The 22,299-nt window shown below is 37.5% G+C and overlaps 1 protein-coding gene across 4 annotated transcripts in view; it reads left to right on the top strand.

The window, feature by feature from the left end:
* CFAP97 (cilia and flagella associated protein 97) overlaps positions 1 to 22,299 on the top strand; it is a 39,044-nt gene that overhangs the window by 11,954 nt on the left and 4,791 nt on the right. For all 4 annotated transcript variants that reach the window (XM_067022501.1, XM_067022499.1, XM_059049355.2 and 1 more), the window contains exons 2-3: positions 4,357 to 5,417; positions 16,136 to 16,404. In XM_067022501.1, coding sequence (XP_066878602.1) covers positions 4,361 to 5,417; positions 16,136 to 16,404 — 1,326 coding nt within the window. In that variant the 5' untranslated portion in view covers positions 4,357 to 4,360. The remainder of the gene's footprint in view (positions 1 to 4,356; positions 5,418 to 16,135; positions 16,405 to 22,299) is intronic.

The following is a 22,299-nucleotide window of genomic DNA, read 5'->3' as shown; positions in this document are numbered from 1 at the left end:
TAATAAGAGCTGTCCATCATTCAGTAGCTGATTTGATTTGTTGTTTTTCTTTTTGAACTCAGGTGGGCAGAACTGGATTGATAATGCTCAGTCGTACTCTTTAGGTCTGTGATGACCTGTAATCACAGGCCTCTGCCCAGGTTCTTAACTCGTCTCCTTTGTCCACTTTCCCAGACTCATTCCTCCCTCCGCTTATAGGCTCATTACTCTTAGATGTTTAATGTACATCCTCCCAGCCCATGCTATAGAATTTTATTTATATGTTTGTGCCCTTGAGTATTTAGTTTTGTGTGTGTGTGTTGTTTTTCATAATGGTATTGTCATTCATTTAATTTTTTTCCTTGGTAAACATAATTTTTGTAGATCTCAGCTTATCCTTTTTGACTGATATATAATATATCATATACCACATTTTGTGTATGCGTTTTCCTCTTGCTAGACGTTGAGTTTTTTCTGAGTCGGTGCTGTTACAGACAGGGCCGTGATGAATGTCCTTGTACTGTGCCCAGGAACACACAACTGGGAAGCATCAGAACCGAGGAGTTTTGAGCCTGAGTGTCTGGGTCAGTTTGTTCTTTTTCACTGTGCTGACTCCCTGTCATCACTTACTTGCTTAGTTTATTGCATGAACACTATTACAATAACAGTAATGGAAATATTAAAAATGCAGCAGGACTGTTGATTTTTCAACTCTTCATTTTTGTTCTTTTTTCCCCTAGTCTTTGTTTAAATGTCTAAATTATATTATTAACCCAAGGTGGATAACAATTTTTTTATTATGCATTTTTCATACTGATAATAGCACCTAAATTAGGGGTCCACAAAATTTTTCATTAAAGGGGTCAGTTGGTAAATATTTTAGGCTTTGTGGGCCCTATGGTATCGGTCACACCTACTTAACTCTGCAGGTGTAGTGGGAAAGCTCTCAGAGACAGTTCCTAAACCTGTGAGTGGGGCTGTGTCCGTCCCAATAAAACATTATTTACGAAACAAAATGGTGGGCTGCATTTAGCCCAGGCACAGTAGTTTGCTGACCCCTGATTTAAATAATTAGTTTAATGGATTCATAATATTCCTATATTCAGGTTTTTTTCAGTATTAAAAGAAATGCTGTAACGCACAGTCACAGCCACTAACCATCAAGGAAATGATCTCCCTAAGACTGAACGTCAGAAAAGTAAAGAAGAAAATGACTGACTTAAAGATTGAGCCTGAAGCTGTGACCTGTGAATATCACATGGGTTAAGCAAAAGCATCATAACCGCTGGATGCCACACAAAGGCACAACAAACTTTGAGAACTTCAGAGCAGTAGCTGAGAGTGGTGCTAATGCCTTAGGTTTTAATCACATCTCTCATTTAAGCCGAGTCTGATCAAAACGGGGGAGTTGTTAAAAAGAAAACTACAGGCTCCAGATGGAGTCGCGTCTGCTGGGCCACCCCACCAAACCGGGGCTTCATACCTACCCTACTTGCAGCTTCAACCTCCCCAGAAATGTAGTCTTAACCGGTCAGTCAGAAATGTTCTGGTCCCCACCAGTCAGGTAATCCGTCATCTCCCCAAAGGGAGATGACGTAAACTGCCACACAGACCCCTTTCGTCCCCCATGGGCAGGTTACCTAAGCCTGAAATCGTCTTTTTTATATATGAGTTCCTTGTCTTGCCTTTAAAAACCTTTCCCTTTCTGTAGCCCTTTGGAGCTCCCCTCTACACTCTGGGTAGGATGCTGCTTGATTCATGAATTCTTCAGTAAAGCCAATTAGATCTTTAAAATTTACTTGTTTGAATTTTTCTTTTTTTTAACATGTAAAACCTTTGGGGAGGAGGCTTCCTTCTGTTGATTTGAATTTTAAAACATAAAGAGGGCATTAATCCGTGCTACAGGAAATAATATTTCTTGTATTTAATATTTATTAGAAATAAGTTTTAGTTTAATTTCTCTGAAATCTTTAAAATCTACTTATATCTTATTTCAGTTCAAATATAATAATGTTAGAACTTTAAAACTCACTTGTACTTATTCCTCTCTTAATTTATCTTCATTTAGCTTAAATTTTCCTGAATACTGTATACCATTTGCAAACCTGCTTAATTAATGGCACAATTACAATTTTAGTATATTTGATTTTCTTAAGTACCTCAAACAGCTAAAAAGACACACTTATAGATCTCACAAAGGAAACCTAAGTACTTAGATGTTTTTTATAAACCTAAGTCTAAACTTACTGATTTAATCAGATTCCCTTAAGTATTTAAAAGTTGATTACAGTTAAATTTTTGCAAGTTTAATATATCAGAATCTCTTAAGTTTTTCAAAACTTTAACGGCAGAAACCTTGACCTATCATATTAATCTTCCACGTTAGTGTTAATAGTATAAGTTTGGTTGCTTTTTAAATCATGTCTCTACCTACTTATTTTTATAGATTGCAGGGTCACTTAAACAAAGGCTGCAGAGTATCATGGCTGATTTAGGATACAGATTACATAGTCTTTTATTGCTTGATGTGGTGTAACGGAATTAATCATGATTTGAATATAGTGAATCCATAATTGGATTGTTGGCTACATATTATCAGAATTTTGTATATACCTTTCCCTTGACATGGCTCATGTTATTTGCCTCTTTTGAATATCATTATCAACTAATGGCTTTCCACGGAATTACTTTTTTATTTTTAAGTGTATTTTGTGTTTTTTTGTTCTTCAGTGCAGGACTGTCCAGCTTGGACAGTGGAAGCCCCTTTAAACTGAATCCTTTGTTTTATTACCACCACTCTGGGCTTATTGTTTGTCTTTACCTCCAGAAGTGGAATCAGCTGCCTTCCAAAGGATCTTGGTTTTGGGGGGTGGTTTTAGTGGAGAATAGCACTAGAGAGGTCAAACTCTGAATTCTAGATTATTAGTGACAGATACTGTGACACTGCTGAGTAGACCCCTGTAATAATAGAGAGAAAGAAAAATATGACTTTATACTGACGTTTCCAGTTTAATCCCAGTTGCTTGAAGTATTAAAATACTTTAACATCAGTTTTGATTTTTTACCTTAGTAGTACACATATAAATTTACAGGTCAACTAATAGTTTAAGATTTATAACCAAAATAGTGGTTCCGGCACCACGTTAGCAGCAATTGCTTTGAATTTTGTAATCCATTTCTAATATTTAACTCCATGTGTCTAAATAATATGCCTTAATTTTTCCATTTTAGAAGCCTGTCTACTATCTCAACAGATACTAAATCTCTCTTTCGCTGGACTCCCTTTAGCGCAATGAGACGTGCATACTTCCCCCTTTTTATTGTGGTTATGTAATAATATGTGATTAAATATTGAGAAGATTTTCATCCAAACTGCCTGTACTGTATACATGTGTCTTAGAGTTTCTGTTCCTCTTTAAGAAGGGACGGAGGGAGCTTTTACTTTTAATAGGAGTTACGTCCTGCTGCTCCGCCAGTAAGGGCAGTGAAGGGACAGAACGGGACAAAGACAAGCGCTGAAAGAGGGAAGCTTGTTAATCCCCATTGAACTGCTTCTACCAGAATGATGTGTGTTTGGGCTGGCTAGGCTGATCTGAAGAGGTTTTAACACCACCCTCTCTTATTCTAAACTCGTAACTGTACTTAATTTATAGAATTCAGGTTTTCCTCAGAGTTCAGTCTAGGTATCCATGTTTGTGATATGCCTGATGATCTCTTATTATTTTCTTGTGAGCCAAACTATTAGACTGACTTACTGTTCAGATCATTGGTGCTACTCGATATTATCCCTGTAGCCCCATTATCATTTCACTGAGTTATTGTTTTTTTTTTAAATTAATTAATTTATTTATTTATTTTCGGCTGCGTTGGGTCTTCATTGCTGCACACGGGCTTTCTCTAGTTGCAGCAAGTGGGGGCTACTCTTCATTGTGGTGTGCAGGCTTCTCAATGCTGTGGCTTCTCTTGTTGCGCAGCACGGGCTCTAGGCGCGCCGGCTTCAGTAGTTGTGGCGCACGGCCTCTAGAGTGTAGCTCAGTACTTGTGGCAAGCGGGCTTCCGTGGTTGTGGCTCACGGTCTCTAGAGCACAGGCTCAGTAGTTGTGGCACACGGGCTTAGTTGCTCCATGGCATGTGGGATCTTCCCGGACCAGGGATCGAACCCGTGTCTCCTGCATTGGCACGTGGATTCTTAACCACTGTGCCACCAGGGAAGTCCGAGTTATTGGTGTTTTGGTGGTGTTTTTTTGTTTTTTTCATGTTTCTCTTTATCTATTACCCAAACTTCTCAGTTTTCGAAAATTTGCAATTACTGTATAAAAATGAAGAGTATTTGAAAATTACTCCTTCGTCTGATGGTTACACTTTCCCTCTTTTCAGATATATGTTTGCCGTCATGGATCAGTTTGGAGATATATCAGAAGGTGAAGTGGACCATTCTTTCTTTGACAGTGACTTTGAAGAAGCAAAGAAATGTGAAAGTAACTCAGTTTTTGACAAGCAAAATGAAGACGCTGAAGAGAGAATAGATAAAGATATGGAAAATGTAAACTTGAAATTTGGAATACAAAGAAGGAAAAATGATCTTACTGAGAAGGGAACTGAAAGAAATGAGAAAATTCCTCCAGAAGAACACCCCACAGAAAATGATGATATACAAGCTAGGAATTCTTTGTCCGTGACCACTTCTTCAAGATCAAAATTGTGTGATGCTACAGTAGAACATAAAATACACTTGCCCATCCCAAGTTGCATTCCCAAAATTGTAAAAGAAGGCGAACGTGATTACTATACAGATGGAGAGGAAAGCAGTGATGATGAGAAAAAGCATCAGGTCAGGTCAAAGTCAGCTAAACCATCTAATAGCTTCAAGAAAAGCGTAAGTAAAAAGTATTCCAGAAGTAATTCCTCTTCCTCCTCTTCCTCTCTGTCCTCCTCGTCTTCAAGTTCCGATACAGACTGTTCAAATACCGGGTCTGATGTCTGTTTATCTGATTCATCTCCATCATTAAAGAAGCGTCTGTCTGGTGTAACGCACTTGCCACCAAAACAGAAATATAAACTGGGAGAAAAATCAACAGGAGCACCAACTTCAAGTACTAAACCAAAAGTCAGTGACTACACCGAGGAATCTGAAGACACCGTGACAGACGTCACTCCTTTATCGACTCCGGACATCAGCCCTGTTCAGTCTTTTGAACTGGGTGCATCAAACGATCAGAAAACGAAAGTTAAAAGGCAAGAGAACGTGAGTCAAGAACTATATGAAAACGTTGAGGATTTTAAAACTAATTCAAAATCTTTGAAATCAGCTAAAAAAGGGAAAGAAAAACATGAGCCCAGTCTTGCCTCAATGTCGGCAGTGTTGGATTCCACTTTAGACCACAGATACAAGCAAAAAGTCCTACATGACACAATGGACCTGAATCATCTTTTAAAAGGTAATTTTTAAAACTGTGTATTGAATTTAAATATTAAACTTAATATTATATTGAGCTTAAATATTAAATGATATGAATTTGCCTTGATTTTTCTAGTAGGTACGTTTTATTGTTTGGGATCATTGCTATTATAATAACTTTACCAAATATTCCATTTAAAAATATCTGGAATATCATTGGTTACATTACTGCAAAGCTACTCAGCTAGGACTAGAAACTACCTCATACTGATTCTGTTTAGTGCCTTACAAACTCAAAATGCCTGGAGAGACCAGATGGATAAAGTAAACAAGAGAAGGGGAGCCAGACGTTTTCCCACGTTTGGTAGAGACACGGGCGTAAGATATATTTCACTTTCTTCTTCGAGAAAGGCAGCAGCACTGAAGTTAAAATAACCTGACCTGTTTCAGGGAAAGTGGCAAGAATGCTGGCAAATTAGAGAACTTAAAGTGAACTGTAGGAGACTATTCAGATTTTAAATTAAAGGCTAAAGAGCATTACTTGAAAATAATGACCAAGTTGATGAAATAACATAATTCAAGTTTTAGTTGCTTTAAGATAGAAGTATTTTAGAATTAGGATAATCCTGATTGCTGTATTTGTCTCAATTTATTATTACCCATTATTTAATTTGAAAGGAACAATATATTCCAGGTGAAATAAAAGCAACTTTGAACTTTATCTTTGACTAGTTAATATAAAACTGTAAAAACATTGAGCTTGCTGGTTAGGTTTTAGGGCAGTTGGAGATAAAATTTTTAAGTTGTAAATAGGACTCACTGTCTTTGTTTGAAATGTTATTTGAAAGAATAAATCTTCAGCTACATAATTTATATATGGTGGCAATGTAAGGGCATAAATAAATCCCCTGTTTAGTCAAATGAGTCTCATAGATTGATAAAGTGTATTTTGGAGCAGTTTACACTTGTGAATGTTCCCTCTTTTATTAGGTTTTCTTTGCCCTGATCAAACCTATTGATTGTTTAGTGCGTCTGAAAAATCAGATTCTTGGCATTGGCTATTACCATCTAGTGGTTAAGCCTCTACTCAATGTATCTTGCCTGATAAATGCTCATTCAGTCTGTTAAAACTTTCAAGATTGAGTTTTCTATTCTTGCCTCTCTCCTTCCTCCCCTAACAACCAAGAATGATCTTTTAAAAAATAAATCAATCCTACTAGTTTCCTTCTTAACTCTTTAGTGAGCTTACTCTTAGGTTAAATCCAAATTCCTTATCATAGGCTAACAGACTTTATATCAGTGATTTTCACCCGAGGCAGTACATTAGCATCACCTGAAGAACTGTTAAATTATCAAAACAAACTTAAATACTGATGCCTAGGCTCTGCCATGAGATTCTGATGCACTTGGTCTAATATGCAGTTAAGAGTGATGAATGATGCATTGCTGTCCGTCATGTGGATACTTACTTGCCTACATCTCCTTTCCCCTCTCTCTCTCATTACCTCTTGGTCCAGTCACACTGCTTCCTTACTGTTCTCAGAATACTTTGCATTCATGAGGCATTTTGCACTTGCCGTTGGCCTTTCTCTTTGTAGAGGCTACTTCAGTCTGTTTCTAGGGTCTCAGCTTCTATGTCACCTTCTCAGGGATACTCTTTCTGAACATTCCGTATAGAAGCTGCATACCCCACCCCTGCCTCTCTTGTCACAAAAACATATTTCCTTCCATGAGACTCTGGAATTAGTGTAAGCAACATGAGGGCAGCATCTTTTTCCTTGATGGAATCCCCAAATCTAGCAAGTATTGGCACATAATAGACAGTATTTATTAACTGAAGGACTGTGAGGGCTCTTCTCTTGTTCACAGCTCTGATGGTCAGCAAGTGTTTGTCATGTTTCACTGAAATTTGATTTTGTAACAGTTAACCATTAGCCTTAGGTTTGCCATCTGAAATACACAGACTAAGTCTGTGCCTCTGTCTGCATTATAATCTTTAATATATTTGATTAGTATTCTTCTCTAGGGAATAGCTCTAATTCTTTATCAAGCCATTCAATGTAACAATTTTCACTTAAAAAAAAATTGTAATGGCCACTTTGCAGTCTGTGAGATCAGGTGTATGACGAATCGGGTTGATAATTCGTCAGGTTGAGGGCTGCCTCTGTCTTCGTCTCTTCCGGATCTCCAGCATCAGTCCCAGTGCTCTAGCATAACAGTTTTCAAACTTTTTGACCTTAAGACTAAAAGCACTTTTTTAGAAATTATTGAGGACCCCAGGAAGCTTTTTTTAGTGGGTTATATCTATATAAATATTTTTACCATATTAGAAATTAAATCAGAAGTTTAAAAAATACTAGTTCATTTAAGAATAGTAATAGTAAACCCATTATGTATTAATATAAGTAACATGTTCTATACAACATAACTGTAGTTCCAAAAAAGTTCGTGATTTTGGCTAGTTTCTAATGCCTGGCAATAGCTGGATTCTCATGTCAGCCTCTGCATACAGCTATTGTGATATATTGTTTTGGTTGAAGTATATGAAGAAAATCTGGCTTTACAAGGACATATAACTGGAAATGGAGTGTTTTAATAGCCTTTTCTGTTAATTTTAGATGTTTTTTTGATACTGCACCAAGATTCCACAAGTAGTAGTTTCTTAAATGTTAGTTGCAATGTACAATTTGAAACATATTAATTTGTAGTCCATTACATTAGAATTTATTGCTCGGTCTTACATTTTGAACGTAGTTTGCCCTTGCATGGTTTTGTAACATGATATATAGGTTATTTGGAAAATGTTGGTTCACTGAGCATATAAATGTTGACATATTTCATAGTACACCATACAGAAATCACAGCTGTTAATATCACTACCAATCTCACTAGAAAGCTCCTGGGAAGCTATCAAACTCAGGTTTATCAAAAATTCTAATTTTTGCTAAAATGCTCAGATTTTATGATTGCCAACAGATACTGTCAGTTGTTTTTCTTAAAGTGACAGGTTTCTTAAAATCGTATTTGTAATGCAAAAAATTGGAAGGTAGTTGAAATTAAACCATAAAAATCTATCTGTGATAATGCAGACTGCTCCTAATATTTTGTATTAATAATACGCATCTTAATATATTTGCTTTTTCTTCTGTGTCAAATGTCTATTGATACATTGTTCTTAATAATTTCTACTGTGATTTATATGTGTTTAAAAGTAGCAGCCAAATGTTTGGCATTATAAAGTATCTTTAGAAAAGTAAGTATATTGAAAATAAATGTTACAGAAGATAAATGAAAATGTATAATATGACTTGTAGGTTCACTTTAAGGGCCCACTGTTCCATTTTTTAATTTTCACAAGTACTGTTTGATTCCACAAATTATAAGCGTCACTCTATTCTAGGAATGAGAGAGGACACAGCCAATACAAATCTTGCTTTAGGAAGAAAACATTTGACCCTTTTGGAATTGTCAGGTTTTAAAAAAACCATCTAATGGAAAATAGTCTGTGATATCTGAGCTTTTTGTTCAGTACCACCAATGATTATCTCTTTGTATTATTTAGGGTGATTTTGGATGTAAGAAACAGAAATTTCTAATTCCCAGTGTTTCTCACATAACCGGAAGTCCAGAGATAGACCAGCTTGAGGGTTGACTGACTCAGTGGCTTCAAAATGTCCTCTGGGACCCAGGTTCTGTCACTGTATTCTCCCAGCCCTGGTGTTGGCTTCATCCTTAGGCTACCAGGAGATGTCTGCAGCAACTTTTAGTATCCACGTGCAGACATGACAGTGTCCAGAGAAATGGAAGCTGCCTCTACGTCTGGCTCTCTTAGAGTGGAGGAACCTTGAACCGACTTCCATTATGTCTCATTGCCCAGAACCGAGTTACACTCCTGTTCCTGGAAGTGATTGGAAGGGGAATGGGATTATTCCAGGCCAGGAAACACACTCTGGAGTCATGGTTGGGAGTCCGGAGAGGGAGGTCAACTCCTCTTAAGGACATAGCTTCATGGGGAGGAGCTAGATGTCTTAAAAAATAAAATAAAATTCAGGATGTGTTAATAAGTAAGAAGGAGGAAAGTAGTGTCAGGGAGGAGAAAATTTCCCCCCTCTCCTTCTGGAGTTCTTTTGGCTGGCCTAAAAATTAAATTGAGACAAAACATTAACGGGAGAAAAAAACAAATTTAAATTGTACTTATGGAGGTCTCAGAGAAATAGGAGCTAAGAAGTAACCAAGGCAGGCAGCTTTCATACTTTTTAGACAAAGAAACAATAAATTTTGTGATAATTAGTGAAGAATCTTAACAGGGATTGGGCTTGGAGTAGTAAATCAGCAAAGAAGAGCAAGGCTTGTTTATACAGCCTTCTTGGTCCCCAGTTCCCTATCACTGGTGATAAGGTTGGCTCTCTCCCTCCTGGTACAGGGAGGGCACCTTTCACATTGAGAGATTCAGTTCTTGTTTTCAGGGAGACGGGAGGGTCAAAGTGTCCTTCTTGCACCAGCTTTTTCTTAAGTAATTTTAATTCAAAATCATCAATACGGCACTTTGGCATTTTGGAGCTTTATCCACTAGGCCAGAGCTTCTCAAACTTCAATATACATACAGATCACTTGGGGATCCTGTTAAAATGCAGATTCGGGTTCAGTTAATCTAGAGTAGAATCCAAGGAGCTGCATTTCTAGCCAGCCTGATGGTGATACCAATACTGCTGATTCAAGGACCCTAGTCTGAGTATCAAGACATTAAAAAAACTACTGGTTCCATTGAAAATAATTAAGGGGTATCCCTCACAACTCTTATCTAATCCATTTCTGAAACTTTTTAGATACAGAAAGCCTATATATTTTTAAGTTTTAAGTTGGAAAAATGATAATCCACCCCAAATCCCTTATCCGTTTCCCAAATATAAGTGAAACACTGAGACACTGTTTTAACCCGGAAACTGAGCTAAAATGTCAAAGGAAAGCTTTGTTCATACTGCTGCGCCGTAGGGAGCCCTGATCGCAGTGACCTGCCAGTAGGCGGTATTCAGGGCTTCTACAGGCACAGGAACAAAGCAGCGTTTTGCCCGTTGATACATCTGTTAATTGGAGTCAGTAATAACCCACCAAAGATTCTTTATAGTAGTAAAGTATTTTAAATACTAATTATGGAGATCAGTCTGTCGCATAAGGTATTTCTTTAGATTTTTCAAATTATTCATTCTCGGTTTACCCAGTGAAGCTTTTCAGATCCAAGAATATTTTCATTAAGTTTTCTTCATTTCTTTCATTAAGTTTTCACATGTCCGGTTTCCACGGACATGTGAGATGCGTTGTGTGCATGGCCAAGCTATGCCCCTCTGCAGTCATATCTCAATAAGCCTTATTACTTCCAACATTTACCCCACTCTGTGGGCCTTTTAGGCCTCCTTGGCTCACCTAATTTCTTCACAGCCTTTTCCACTTCCTGGGAAGTTAAATTCACTTAATGAGAGGACGATGATAGTGATAATGCATAGCACATTTTAAAAAGTGAGCAGGACCTGTGATCCCATCAGAGACCAGCTGAGTAGGAACACAGCATGCTCTGCACCCTCTCAGTTTAAACATTCTCACTAGCTCAAGTACAGCTACAGAAAAACACTTCATTCGTTCAGATAGGGAATTCTGAGGTAAATATTTTGCAAGCTATTACAGCAAATATTGGGCAAGAATTTAGATAGGGATGCCTCTATTAGCCAACAGTGTTAACGTTATTTATCGGTTTAAAAATGTTTTGTTAATACGTTTGTGAGTTCAAACTAAAAAATATTAAACCTGTGAAAGAAAAGTTAATAATAAAAGAACATAAAATCAAGTTTCCCAATTATAGGCCATGGAATAATGAAACAGTGTTGAACTTGAATACTCACATAGAGGGGTGAAGAAAATTCTGAAAGAGGAATCAGAACCTTTTAGGCTGGGGCTTCCCTGGTGGTCCAGTGGTTAAGACTTCTCCTTCCAATGCAGGGGGTGTGGGTTTGATCCCTGGTCAGGGAGCCAAGATCCCAAAACATAGTGACTTCCCTGGTGGTGCAGTGTTTAAGAATCCACCTGCCAATTCCGGGGGCACGGGTTCAAGCCCTGGTCCCAGAAGATCCCACATGCCACAGAGCAACTAAGCCCGTGCGCCACAACTAGTGAACCTGTGCTCTAGAGCCCACGAGCCACAACTACTGAGCCCACATGCCACAGCTACTGAAGCCCACACGCCTAGAGCCCGTGCTCCACACGAGAAGCCACCGCAACGAAGAGTAGCCCCCACTCACTGCAACTAGAAAAAACCCGCGCGCAGCAACAAAGACCCAACGCAGCCAAAAATAAATTAATTTTAAAAATAAATAAAACAGAAGCAATATTATAACAAATTCAATAAAGACTTTAAGAAAAAAAGAAACTTTTAGGCTTCTGGGTGTCATCCACATGACCATAGACAAGCAGTAACTTTTCTGTGCCCCAATTTCTTCATTTGTAAGATGGGGGTAGTTGATATAGGTTGCTAAGGTCCATTCTAAATTCAGGGTTCTGGGGTTCTGTGAGAATGTGAGAAGGGAAAGTCAGTGGAGACTAGAATTATTAGACATCTTACTTTGGGGGCACTTCCCACTCCCATCCCCAGCCTTTCTTTGCTGTACAAATGTCGAAAGGGTATGATTGGAATTAGTTCTTTGGCCTTGGGCTGTTTATCCCTGAATAGGCAGAGAGGGCATTAAAAAGTGGAGTAGTGGAGGAAACCAAAGTTAGGCATTGGCTTACGGCATGAATGGCTCCTGTTTGGAGAGCAGTGAAGTTGACGTGACTAGATTTTAAAGTACCTTTCATCCTTTGTAATGGTAAAATGAGGTCAGTTTAGGAAGAATCTGGAGGGCGAAACAGAGATGGTTTAGAAATGCACCACTTCAGATTTTACCACCTAGATTCTGTAGGAAATAATTAGATACATTATTAGAGGGTGTATCCTGGGAAGAAATACTAATATAAGAGAAAGAAACGGGGTAAGGAAGCATTGGTGAGCAGAGAAACCTGTCAGACCTATTGCTAAACTGATAGCAACATAGGAGGAAATGAAACAGTACGGTATTCAAGGGGAAGATACAGACCGTGTTACCCTCGGCAAGAAAGAGGATGCCCGCGCTGGGACTAGTGGCTGCTGGCACGTCCCTTGGCAGCACGTTGTTTGTCTTTGCTGGCGGGCTGCAGCAGACAGGGTTCAGATAGGCAGGCAGGAGATCTCAGGTACCCTGGGCCCACCACCAGATACTACCGAAGGTTTGAGAAAAGCTCAAATCAACAGAGGCACCAGACTCACGCGAAGAACCTAATGCCTGAAACAGTGTTAAAGGAGCAAGCTCAACGCGTTTAGAGAGGATCTGCAAGGACAGAATTATTTTCACTCGTAAAGCGAAGGCATGATTTGCTTTTCACTCTCTCCTGTCACGTGTGGAGTTTTCCAGGGGCTACATGACAATGACAACACAACAGAGTGAGTGCTGAAGCAGATATGAGAATCCAGATGTCTTCTATTAAGGCAGGCATTAAAATATTTGCAGAAATGTTCAGCTCTGCTACTCTTTTTTTTTTTTTTTTTGTGGTGCGCGGGCCTCTCTCTCACTGTTGCGGTCTCTCCGGTTGCGGAGCACAGGCTCAGCGGCCACGGCTCACGGGCCCAGCCGCTCCGCGGCACGTGTGATCTTCCCGGACCGGGGCACGAACCCGCGTCCCCTGCATCGGCAGGCGGACTCTCAACCACTGCGCCACCAGGGAAGCCCTACTGGGCTACTCTTCTCACTAAACTTCTTTTTTATAAAAATGTGATGTTCACATATCACTGTTATTTTCAGACGAATTAATAAATATCTTTAAATTTTTTTCCTTTTAATTTCTAACATGATAAATATTGATAGATGTAACCCACATAAACATTCTTTGGGGTCCCCAATAATCTTTAGATGTAATGAAAAGGTCCTGAGACCAAGAAGTTTAAGAACTTCTAGAAGAATGGAATTAGAATATAGCATTTGTAGTCTATTAGAGAAAAAAATATATATCATAGTCTTCCAAAAGGGGGGAAAATGGGGAAAAAAGAAATAACCAAAAAAGCATTTTTTAAAGAAATAAAATTGTGGGAAAAGAGGTCAAACAATATAAGTAAATAGTTTTATCAGAAGATAATATCAGAGGGGGTTAAAATTTTTTAATCAAATCCAACCTGCAAAGATATTTAAAATAGTATAGGAGGAATGAAAATAAAGGCTTTGATATGTCAAACAGGTAACAAGGAGAAAATAGAAATATCAATCTTAGTAGTACACAAAATAGAATTCAGGATGTGAAAATGACTGAAGGGGACAAAGAAGAGTTGTTTTACATTAATAAACTGACCAAGTATACTAAAAAGATTTAGTAGCCATTGATTTGAAATGTATAATAAAAGCAAAGCAGAACTAGATGATCAAATTGACAAAGCCATAATCACTGTGGAAGAAATTGGTTAGACCAAATCAGTTAGACACCCCCCTCCCCCCCCAAAAAAAAGCATAAACTACCTGCTTGTAGAGTGCTCCTGGCCATGGGTATTTTGTTTGTCTATCACACACAAAAAATTTTTAAGTGATGAAATATCGGTTTCTGTTGCTACATAACAAATTACCCCAGCATTTAGGGTATGGAGAGACTCAAAGGCAGGAGTGACTTGACAGCTGGGGGTCTGGAATCATCTGAGTGCTGGTTTACTCACACAGCAGATATCTGGGCTTGGGGTGACTAGAAGACCAGGACTGCTGAGCGGAGGACCCCCTGTGGCCTTGCCCCGTGGCCTGGCTTCTTCATATACCGCAGCCTCAGCGCAGCTGGCTCAGGGCTCCAAGGACAGTGTTCCAGGAAACGAGGCACAAACCTCATCACCTTTTATGACCTAGCCTCAGAAGTCGCATAGTATCATTTCTTCCACGTTCTATTGGTTTACATGGTTATAAACCTTCCCAGGGCCTAGACCCTCCTCCTTAATGGGAGGGGTGTCAAATAACATGGACATGTTTCAAAACCTCTTCAGTCCAGCCTCTGGCCATACGTTGATTTACATTCCTCCCCAGTGTAAAAATATGTTCCCCCTTTCCAAATATGCCTCCAACCTGGAGATCCAGGGTTTAAATCGAGTCCAGGTGCAGCCGTGGCTCCTAGGGCGTGCTTCTTCAGTTATAGCTCAAGTACTTTGAAAATCTTCTGCTGGGAGAGACTAGGAAGCTGAAGTAGCAGTTACACTTTTGAACCCCAGAAGTCTTGACTCTTACATTCTCTCTAAATTTTGCTTGAAAAGTGACCAATTCCATTTTTAAAAATTAATTCATTAATTATTAATTAGTGCATTTATTTATTTATTTTTGGCTGCGTTGGGTCTTTGTTGCTGTGCGCGGGCTTTCTCTAGTTGCGGTGAGCGGGGGCTACTCTTTGTTGCGGTGCGTGGGCTTCTCATTGCTGTGGCTTCTCTTGTTGAGGAGCACAGGCTCTAGGCGTGTGGGCTTCAGTAGGTGTGGCTCGCGGGCTTCAGTAGTTGTGGCTCGTGGGCTCTAGGCGCACGGGCTTAGTTGCTCCATGGCATGTGGTATCTTTTCCTGTCAGGAAGCCACTGTTAATCATTTTTATTTTAAGTTTCTGTAATCTCTGATAGTGTTCAGTTTAAGCTTTGGGAGGTAGATTTACAGTTTTTGTGACTTTGCTCAAAGGATTTAACTTTTTTGCACCAGTCACATTTTTAAATGGAATTTAAAATGCCTCTTTGCCTTCCAGCACTGTGCTTTTAACAGCATAAAATACTAAGGAAGTAAAAGACTTTACATATAGGTACACTCTAATAACAAATAATGGTTACTCTAAAAAAATATTATTGAAACAAAACAAATGTACCATTCTGTTAATCTGATATAATGTATTCATTTTTAGCACAGGCTTAAGCCAAAACACTGAGCCAGCTTAATATTTTAGAAACTTCTGACAAATGTTTAGTAATAATTGTGACTTACTGAAAATTGTTATAATAATGAAAATTTAAGAATTTAGCATGTTGATAAAAGCTTCATTTGATAATCATAGTATGCAAAATATTTTTCTTTGTTAAAAACTTTTATATAATGTATTTTTGGCTTTTGTTTAGTCAGGAATAAAAGTTTGACTTTTATAATACTAGTATTTGTTTTAAGGTCAATATTAAGGTCATAAATCTTGTGTAATAAAATATTTTCAGGTTAAGTTGAAGGTTTCAGAATATTCTGGGTTTGCTTTTGCCATTTTCTGGCCATTGTTTGCATTGCTGAGGACATTTTATTTTTTGAAGTATACCCTCCAACCAACAAAAACCATCCCAACTAAGTATTGTGTCAGTGCACTCCAGCAGAGGTTTCTAACTTTTAAACTGCCTTAGGAGAACATAAAATGAATGTGACAAAGGCATTTTCTATAAATTATACCGGCAGTGTACAACCAGTGCCATGAACATTTCTCATTAAAATACTTTCATGGTTTTATGTTAGCATTTTATTCCCAAAGAACCCAACGAGCATAAAACTCTAAGCTGCCTCTGAATTTTTTTCTACCCGATTGTAGTCTGGATGTCGCTGGCATTATTTCATACATCCCTTTTCATGAATTAATGTAGTTTCCATTTTTAGGAGCTAAAGCACATACCATCATATTTCTGTGCTACTTTGTTTAAACATTTTCCCTTTTTTTGCTCTTCTGTAGCTTTTCTTCAATTAGATAAAAAGGGACCACAAAAACATCACTTTGATCAGCCTTCAGTAGCACCTAGGAAAAACTACTCTTTCACAAGAGAGGAGGTGAGACAGATTGATCGGGAAAATCAGAGGCTTTTGAAAGAACTGTCGAGACAGGCTGAAAAACCAGGAAGCAAAAGTACGACTCCAAGAAGATCGACTGTTCCTCCCCCTAAGTTATATCATAGTGCTCTCAACAGACAGAGGGAACAACAGAGGATTGAAAGAGAAAATTTGGTAAGTAACTGAGATTTTTTTAGTCATCAAAGAAAATGCATTGGTGTACTGATTTTTGTTAGTCCAACTTTCAGGAAACCCAATACAGCGAAATTTTCTAACTTAATTATATAAAAGTAGGAATAGATATGTATGGCCTGAAATACATGATGAGCTATGAGCCTGGAAGGTAGAGTGTGTGCTTTTTTATCCAGGAAACTATATTTTAAGGGAATATTAAATGAAAATACTGAAAGCTCTGTTATTTATTTGACTATATCTGTGAAATCACTATAGTAGTACAGGAAGTGGTGTCCAGGGGTGAGATACATATCTCTTCTGGAGAACTAAATCTATTTCACTTCATTTTATCCTTGAAAGCTAAAATAATTTATGTATCATTTATTTTAAATAATAAATACATTCTCAGAGAGGTCAGATTTGTTGCCCTGCTGCTTGAACGTATGAAAGACATTGATTGTTAAAAACCATGTAAGTACCCTTTGATGTCCTAAGGAATATATATGGAAACTGTTGAAAATCTTCACATTAAAAACTATTTATTCATAGCATATCATTTTCTTTATAAAATGCAATTCATAGTAATTGCTGATATTTATTGAGCTCTTTAATGCTGGACATTGTTCTAAGTGTCTTCTAAATATTAGCTTTTTGAATCCTGACAATAATTCTTTCAGATAGGTACTTTATTTTTATCCACATCTTAAAAATGGAATAATTGAGACCTAAAAGGGTTAAATAATTAACCCATGGACAAGGAGCTGGTAAGGAAGTGGCTAAGCCAAGATTTTAAACCCAGGTAGCATCTTAAACTAAAATTAGACCCTTAATGAGCACATACATTTGGAGCTAAAATAATTGGTAAAGCTATTATTAAAATTACTAGAATAATTCTCAAAATTCACCCTCATTATGTTCCATCATTAGTACAGTTCTGTTTAACTATGTGCTTAACCTGAACTTGCAGGAGTAACAACTCTTGTGAACTTCTTTGTCACCATCACTAGCACCAGGAGTTGGCGAGCTGGGTTGGTATATTTACAAAAATAGTAAACTCTTGGGCCCTTTGGGAGAGTCACCCTGAATGTGGCAGCAAGTAGGTAACAACAAAACACGTTGAAGTTGGGGTTGGTGGGCAGTGAGCTGCCTGGTCGCTTCCTGCGCGTCGCTCTGGCAGTTTCTAGATTCATTCATGATTTAAGAAAATTTGGAACTAGTGTGTGTCACACGCATCTGGTTTTACCTTATTTTCACTCTCCCACATGGCTCTGGAATCTGTTTTGTTTATTTAACAAGCAGTTGCATAGTGCATACTGTTTTGCAGTTTTAGGTCATTTAATCCTCGTAGCAAGCTAACGACACAGTTACTGTCGTTGTGGAGGAGAAAATGAGACAGTGGGTAGGGCGCACTATTAAATCAAGCTTAAATAGCTAGCAGGTGGCAGAATCATGTCCCGTTTACCTAGCTTTGGGGTTACTTTTTTTTAACAGCTTATTAAAGATATAATTCACATACCATGCTCATTTAAAGTGTACAGTTCATAAGTTGTAGCAAAATATATGTATCATAAAATTTGCCATTTTGTTTTTAAGTGATTGATTCAGTGGCATTAATTACGTTCACAGTGTTGGGCAACCATCACTACTACTTATTTCCGAAACGTTTTTGGTCGCTCCGTACAGAAACTCTGTACCAAACAATAACACTCCGTTCTCCCTTCTCCTCGGCCCTTGGTAAGCGCTAATCTACCTTCTGTCTATAAATCTGCCTATTCTAGATATTTCATGTAAGTGGAATAATAGAATATTTGTCATTTTGTGTCCGGCTTATTTCACGCAGCACGTTTTCGAGGTTCATCCATGTTCTAGCCTGTGTCAGAGCGTCATTCCTTTTTGTGGCTGAATAATAAGTCCATATACGTATGTGCCACATTTTGATTCCCCATTCATCTGATGGTGGACACCGGGGTTGTTTCCACATTTTGGCTATTGTGAGCAGTGCTGCACGGAACACTGACTGCAAGTATCTGTTCAGGTCCCTGCTTTCAGCTCCTTTGGGTGCATACCTAAGAGCGGAATTGCCGGGCCATATGGTAATTCTGTTTATCTTTTTGAGGAACTTGGGTTTACTTTTGAGAAGCTGAAGCCATAATGTCTAGTGGCTTTACTAGTATGAACAGGATGAAAACCATTAAGCAGCTTCTTTTTACAGCTTTTATCATCCCCCGTCTCAGCTGTTTTAATAAACAGTTGAAAATTACCACTATTTTATTCTTTTTACTTTGTATGCTTAGTAATATGTGTATGTGAGCAATATTTTTCTCCATTTCATAGTAACGTCTTATTTGTTATACTCTAGGACAGTAGAACATAATGTGAACCACATGTATAGTTTAAATTTTTCTAGTAGCCACATTAGAAAGGTCAAAGAAACAGGTGAAATTATTCTGCTATAATATTTTAACTGACTAAATCAAAAATATTACATTTTAACATGTAATCAATATAAAAAATTGATATTTTACCTTTTTTTGGTTTACTAAGTCTTTGAAATCTGTTGTATATTTTATACTTAGAGCACATCTGAATTTGGACTAGCCACGTTTTAAATGCTCTGTAGCTACATGTGGCTCGTGGCTTTGGGCAGTGCAGCTCTGAAACAAAAGCTTAATTCATAAGAAGTGGAAAAAGTAGCTTAAAGCTAAACAGGAAAATAAACATAATTTATTATAAAATATTATTACATTATTGTAAGGGAAAGTAATCTTCCAGATTTATGCTTAGCTCTTCATTGTCTATACCAAAATAAAACTAATTCTATACCTTTTAAAATTTTTTCTTGGCTATTCCTTTGCATTTATTCTTCATAATAACTGATTTGTTTTCTTTATAAAAAGTTTTTTATAATTAAATTTTTGTTGGAATTGTGTTGACTTTACATTTTAATTGCAGAGTGTTTGGCACTCTTAAAATATTACCTTCCTATCTAGAAATATGGTATGTCTTTCCATTTACTCAAGCCTTCTTATACTCTACCTTAGTAAGGTTTTATAGTTTTCTTTAAAACTATATATTTTTATGCTATTGCCATGAAATTTTTCATTACATTTTCTAATTGGTTACTTTTGCAAACCATCACTTTTTGTGTATTTATTATATAAGTAGCCACCCACCAAATCGTTATTTAGAGCCACATTGGTTCTAATAGTTCCTCAGTGTGAGATGATATACTTTTTAACCTGTTTGCTAAACTGTTCATAGTCAACACACACATGCATGGGTACAGACGTGCTCACACAGCCCTTCTGTGTCAGGTCTACTGCACAAGCAGGGTCCATTACTTTATAATTGTCATGATTTATAATCCTTCATTTGCTCCGTCTCCAGTGGTAGAGGCCAGCTCAGATGGCTAACGGGCATGAGGACTGCAGCAGTTCTGTCCCAGTGCAGCTCTCAAATTAGCTCCTTCGTAATCCGGAGGCTGTTAGACTTGAGACAAAGTAGTGCTGTGCAGAAGAGGTAGAAAAGGAGAGCCCTCTATCCGATAGAGGGCGTGCTTGCTACATACAGACTCAGTTATATTAGAACATTATTTCAAAAGGGAACAAACTTTTTAATTCATGAATTTTGAAATATTCATGTTAAGCCGTGTCTCTTTGTATTCATTTGGACATAATTTGAATTCTGTTTTTATGAAAGAGTGCAAGAATAACCTTAGCAGAAGGAGAAGGGGTCAGTGAGGATACTTAAAGTTTCACCTTACTCTAAAAGTAATGAGGCTATTTCATGCTCTTAAATGTATGTGTGTCAGTTTCCTGAGCTGTGAAAAGGGGGTGAGGAGAGGAGTAATTGAATAAAGTAAACCATAATCTTTCCACTCAGGAGTTACTGTGTTAAAATATTATTTTTAAAGTAAAAGCAACGCATGTATGGGATTGGCCAAAAAGTTTGTTCGGGCTTTTGTAACAGCTTACAGAAAAACCCGAACGAACTTTTTGGCCAACCCAATGTAAATTTATAAAATTCAAACCAGTCTTAAAAACATTAAATGAGCAATAAAATCCTTCCTCCCTCTTCTGTTCTTTGTCTGCTGGTTTAGGGAGGTAATTTTAGATAGATGTGAAAACTATGAGAGAGAGAGTGATATGTTGTCACAAAGATGAAGGTTTATAGCAAATCTCATACCAAGTATGAGTATTACCTGTGGTTAGTCAGTACCTTTGTTCCAAGGTCTTGAAATAATTTACAGTTCACTTACTCTGGTTTTTCTCCTCTGCTTATTGTCTGTTATCTCCTTCCATAGAAGAAAGCAAGCTAATGATAACTGAATACAACTCCAGCTATAGACAAATACGTAGAACAGTCCTGATTGTCCCAGACTGTAGGACACTTGTTACTCTTTAGTGTCCTTCGGGTGCTTTTTTCACTTTAGAAACAATAAAGCAACTCTCCTCTGCCCACAGCTGCAGAAATCATTAACTCACTGTTTGTCCATGCATTTGTTTTAACCTTTCTACCTCAGAAGACAGGATTCAGGCTGGGTTAATTTTCTTTCGAAAAAGAATGATACTTCCTAGATAGAACAGAGATATTTGAACAAACTGTTCGGATTCATTATTAGAATCTGATTTGAGTAGCAGTTCTAAGATTTTGTAAACCATAAATGGGAATATAAGTAACCATTCTTACATTTTTCAATCCATTAAACAGATATTTGTTTAATGTCTGCGATGAGCTATGTAAGAAACTGGAATGGATATAAGAAAAAATATAAAATACTGCCCTGTCATTTAATATATAACTTAGCTGTGAAGATAATACTAGAGTGTGTCAAACAACTAGAAAATAATCAAAGCAGTATTAAGGATAGCAGTTAATATTTAATAAGTCCTTACTTTATGCCAGGCACTGTTCTGAGCATTTTATATGCATTATCTCACTTAGTACCCTAAACTGACTCTTGGAGTTTTATTTCATTGTTAATATCACTATTAAGTCGTTTGACCAAGGTCACACAATCAGTGGCAGAGCAAAGGTTTAAATCCAGGTCTTTCTGACTAGAAAACTTATATTTTTTTTATCACTCAGTCACAAGTGTTACAGTATTTTGACCTCTCTTTTTTTTTTTACCTCTCATTTTTAAGTCTTACTCAGGACTTGTAAATTGATGACTAGATTGAAATGTATATACTTTTGATTTTAAGGTTTCTACTGTAATCCTTCATATTTTTTCAATATATTGTTTCTACAAGTAAGAGCTGTCTGTATCTGAAGTCATTCCTTTAGCTTTTGCCGAGCCTGTTGTGTTCATAGCGCACACAGATGCGTGGCCCGGCTCCGTGTGGTTTGGACAGCGGAACCAAATCATCGCTCTCTTGTTTCCCCAGGTTTCTGCATGTACACTTGATAAGTGACATAGCAGCATTACAGATGGGTTTACTTTTTGCCTTATTGTTAACTTATTTCAAAATGGATTTTGATAATATTACTTTATATGTTTTATATCTGACAAATAAGCATTGCAATTTTCTTAAAGTTTATAAAAGAAAAATATACGTACAGCCAAATGAATAAATTTAGGGAATTAGCAGTTTATCTAAAAAACATTGAGACTTCTACCAGCAAAACAACAAAATTAGTAGGTAACTGAAAATACCAAGTTTTCTGTGCTGTCCATTCCACCGCACACAGCTCAATGGGTAGTTAATAGGATAATCAGATAAAACAGCAAATGGTTCTCTACCCAGTAAAATACATTGATGATGTGATACCCAGCAAATTTCTTACTCAGTTATAAACAGGTGGGGGAGGTATATTAGTTGGTAGGTCTTGGCACCCAAATTGTACAGGTTCTCTGTCTACAAAGAGAGAAAGACAGCATGTTATGATGGAAAG

This window comes from Kogia breviceps, chromosome 20 (assembly GCF_026419965.1).
Source record: "Kogia breviceps isolate mKogBre1 chromosome 20, mKogBre1 haplotype 1, whole genome shotgun sequence".
Lineage (NCBI taxonomy): Eukaryota > Metazoa > Chordata > Mammalia > Artiodactyla > Physeteridae > Kogia > Kogia breviceps.
The sequence above is the reverse complement of the archived record's forward strand: the minus strand, read 5'-3'. Positions and strand labels throughout refer to the sequence as shown.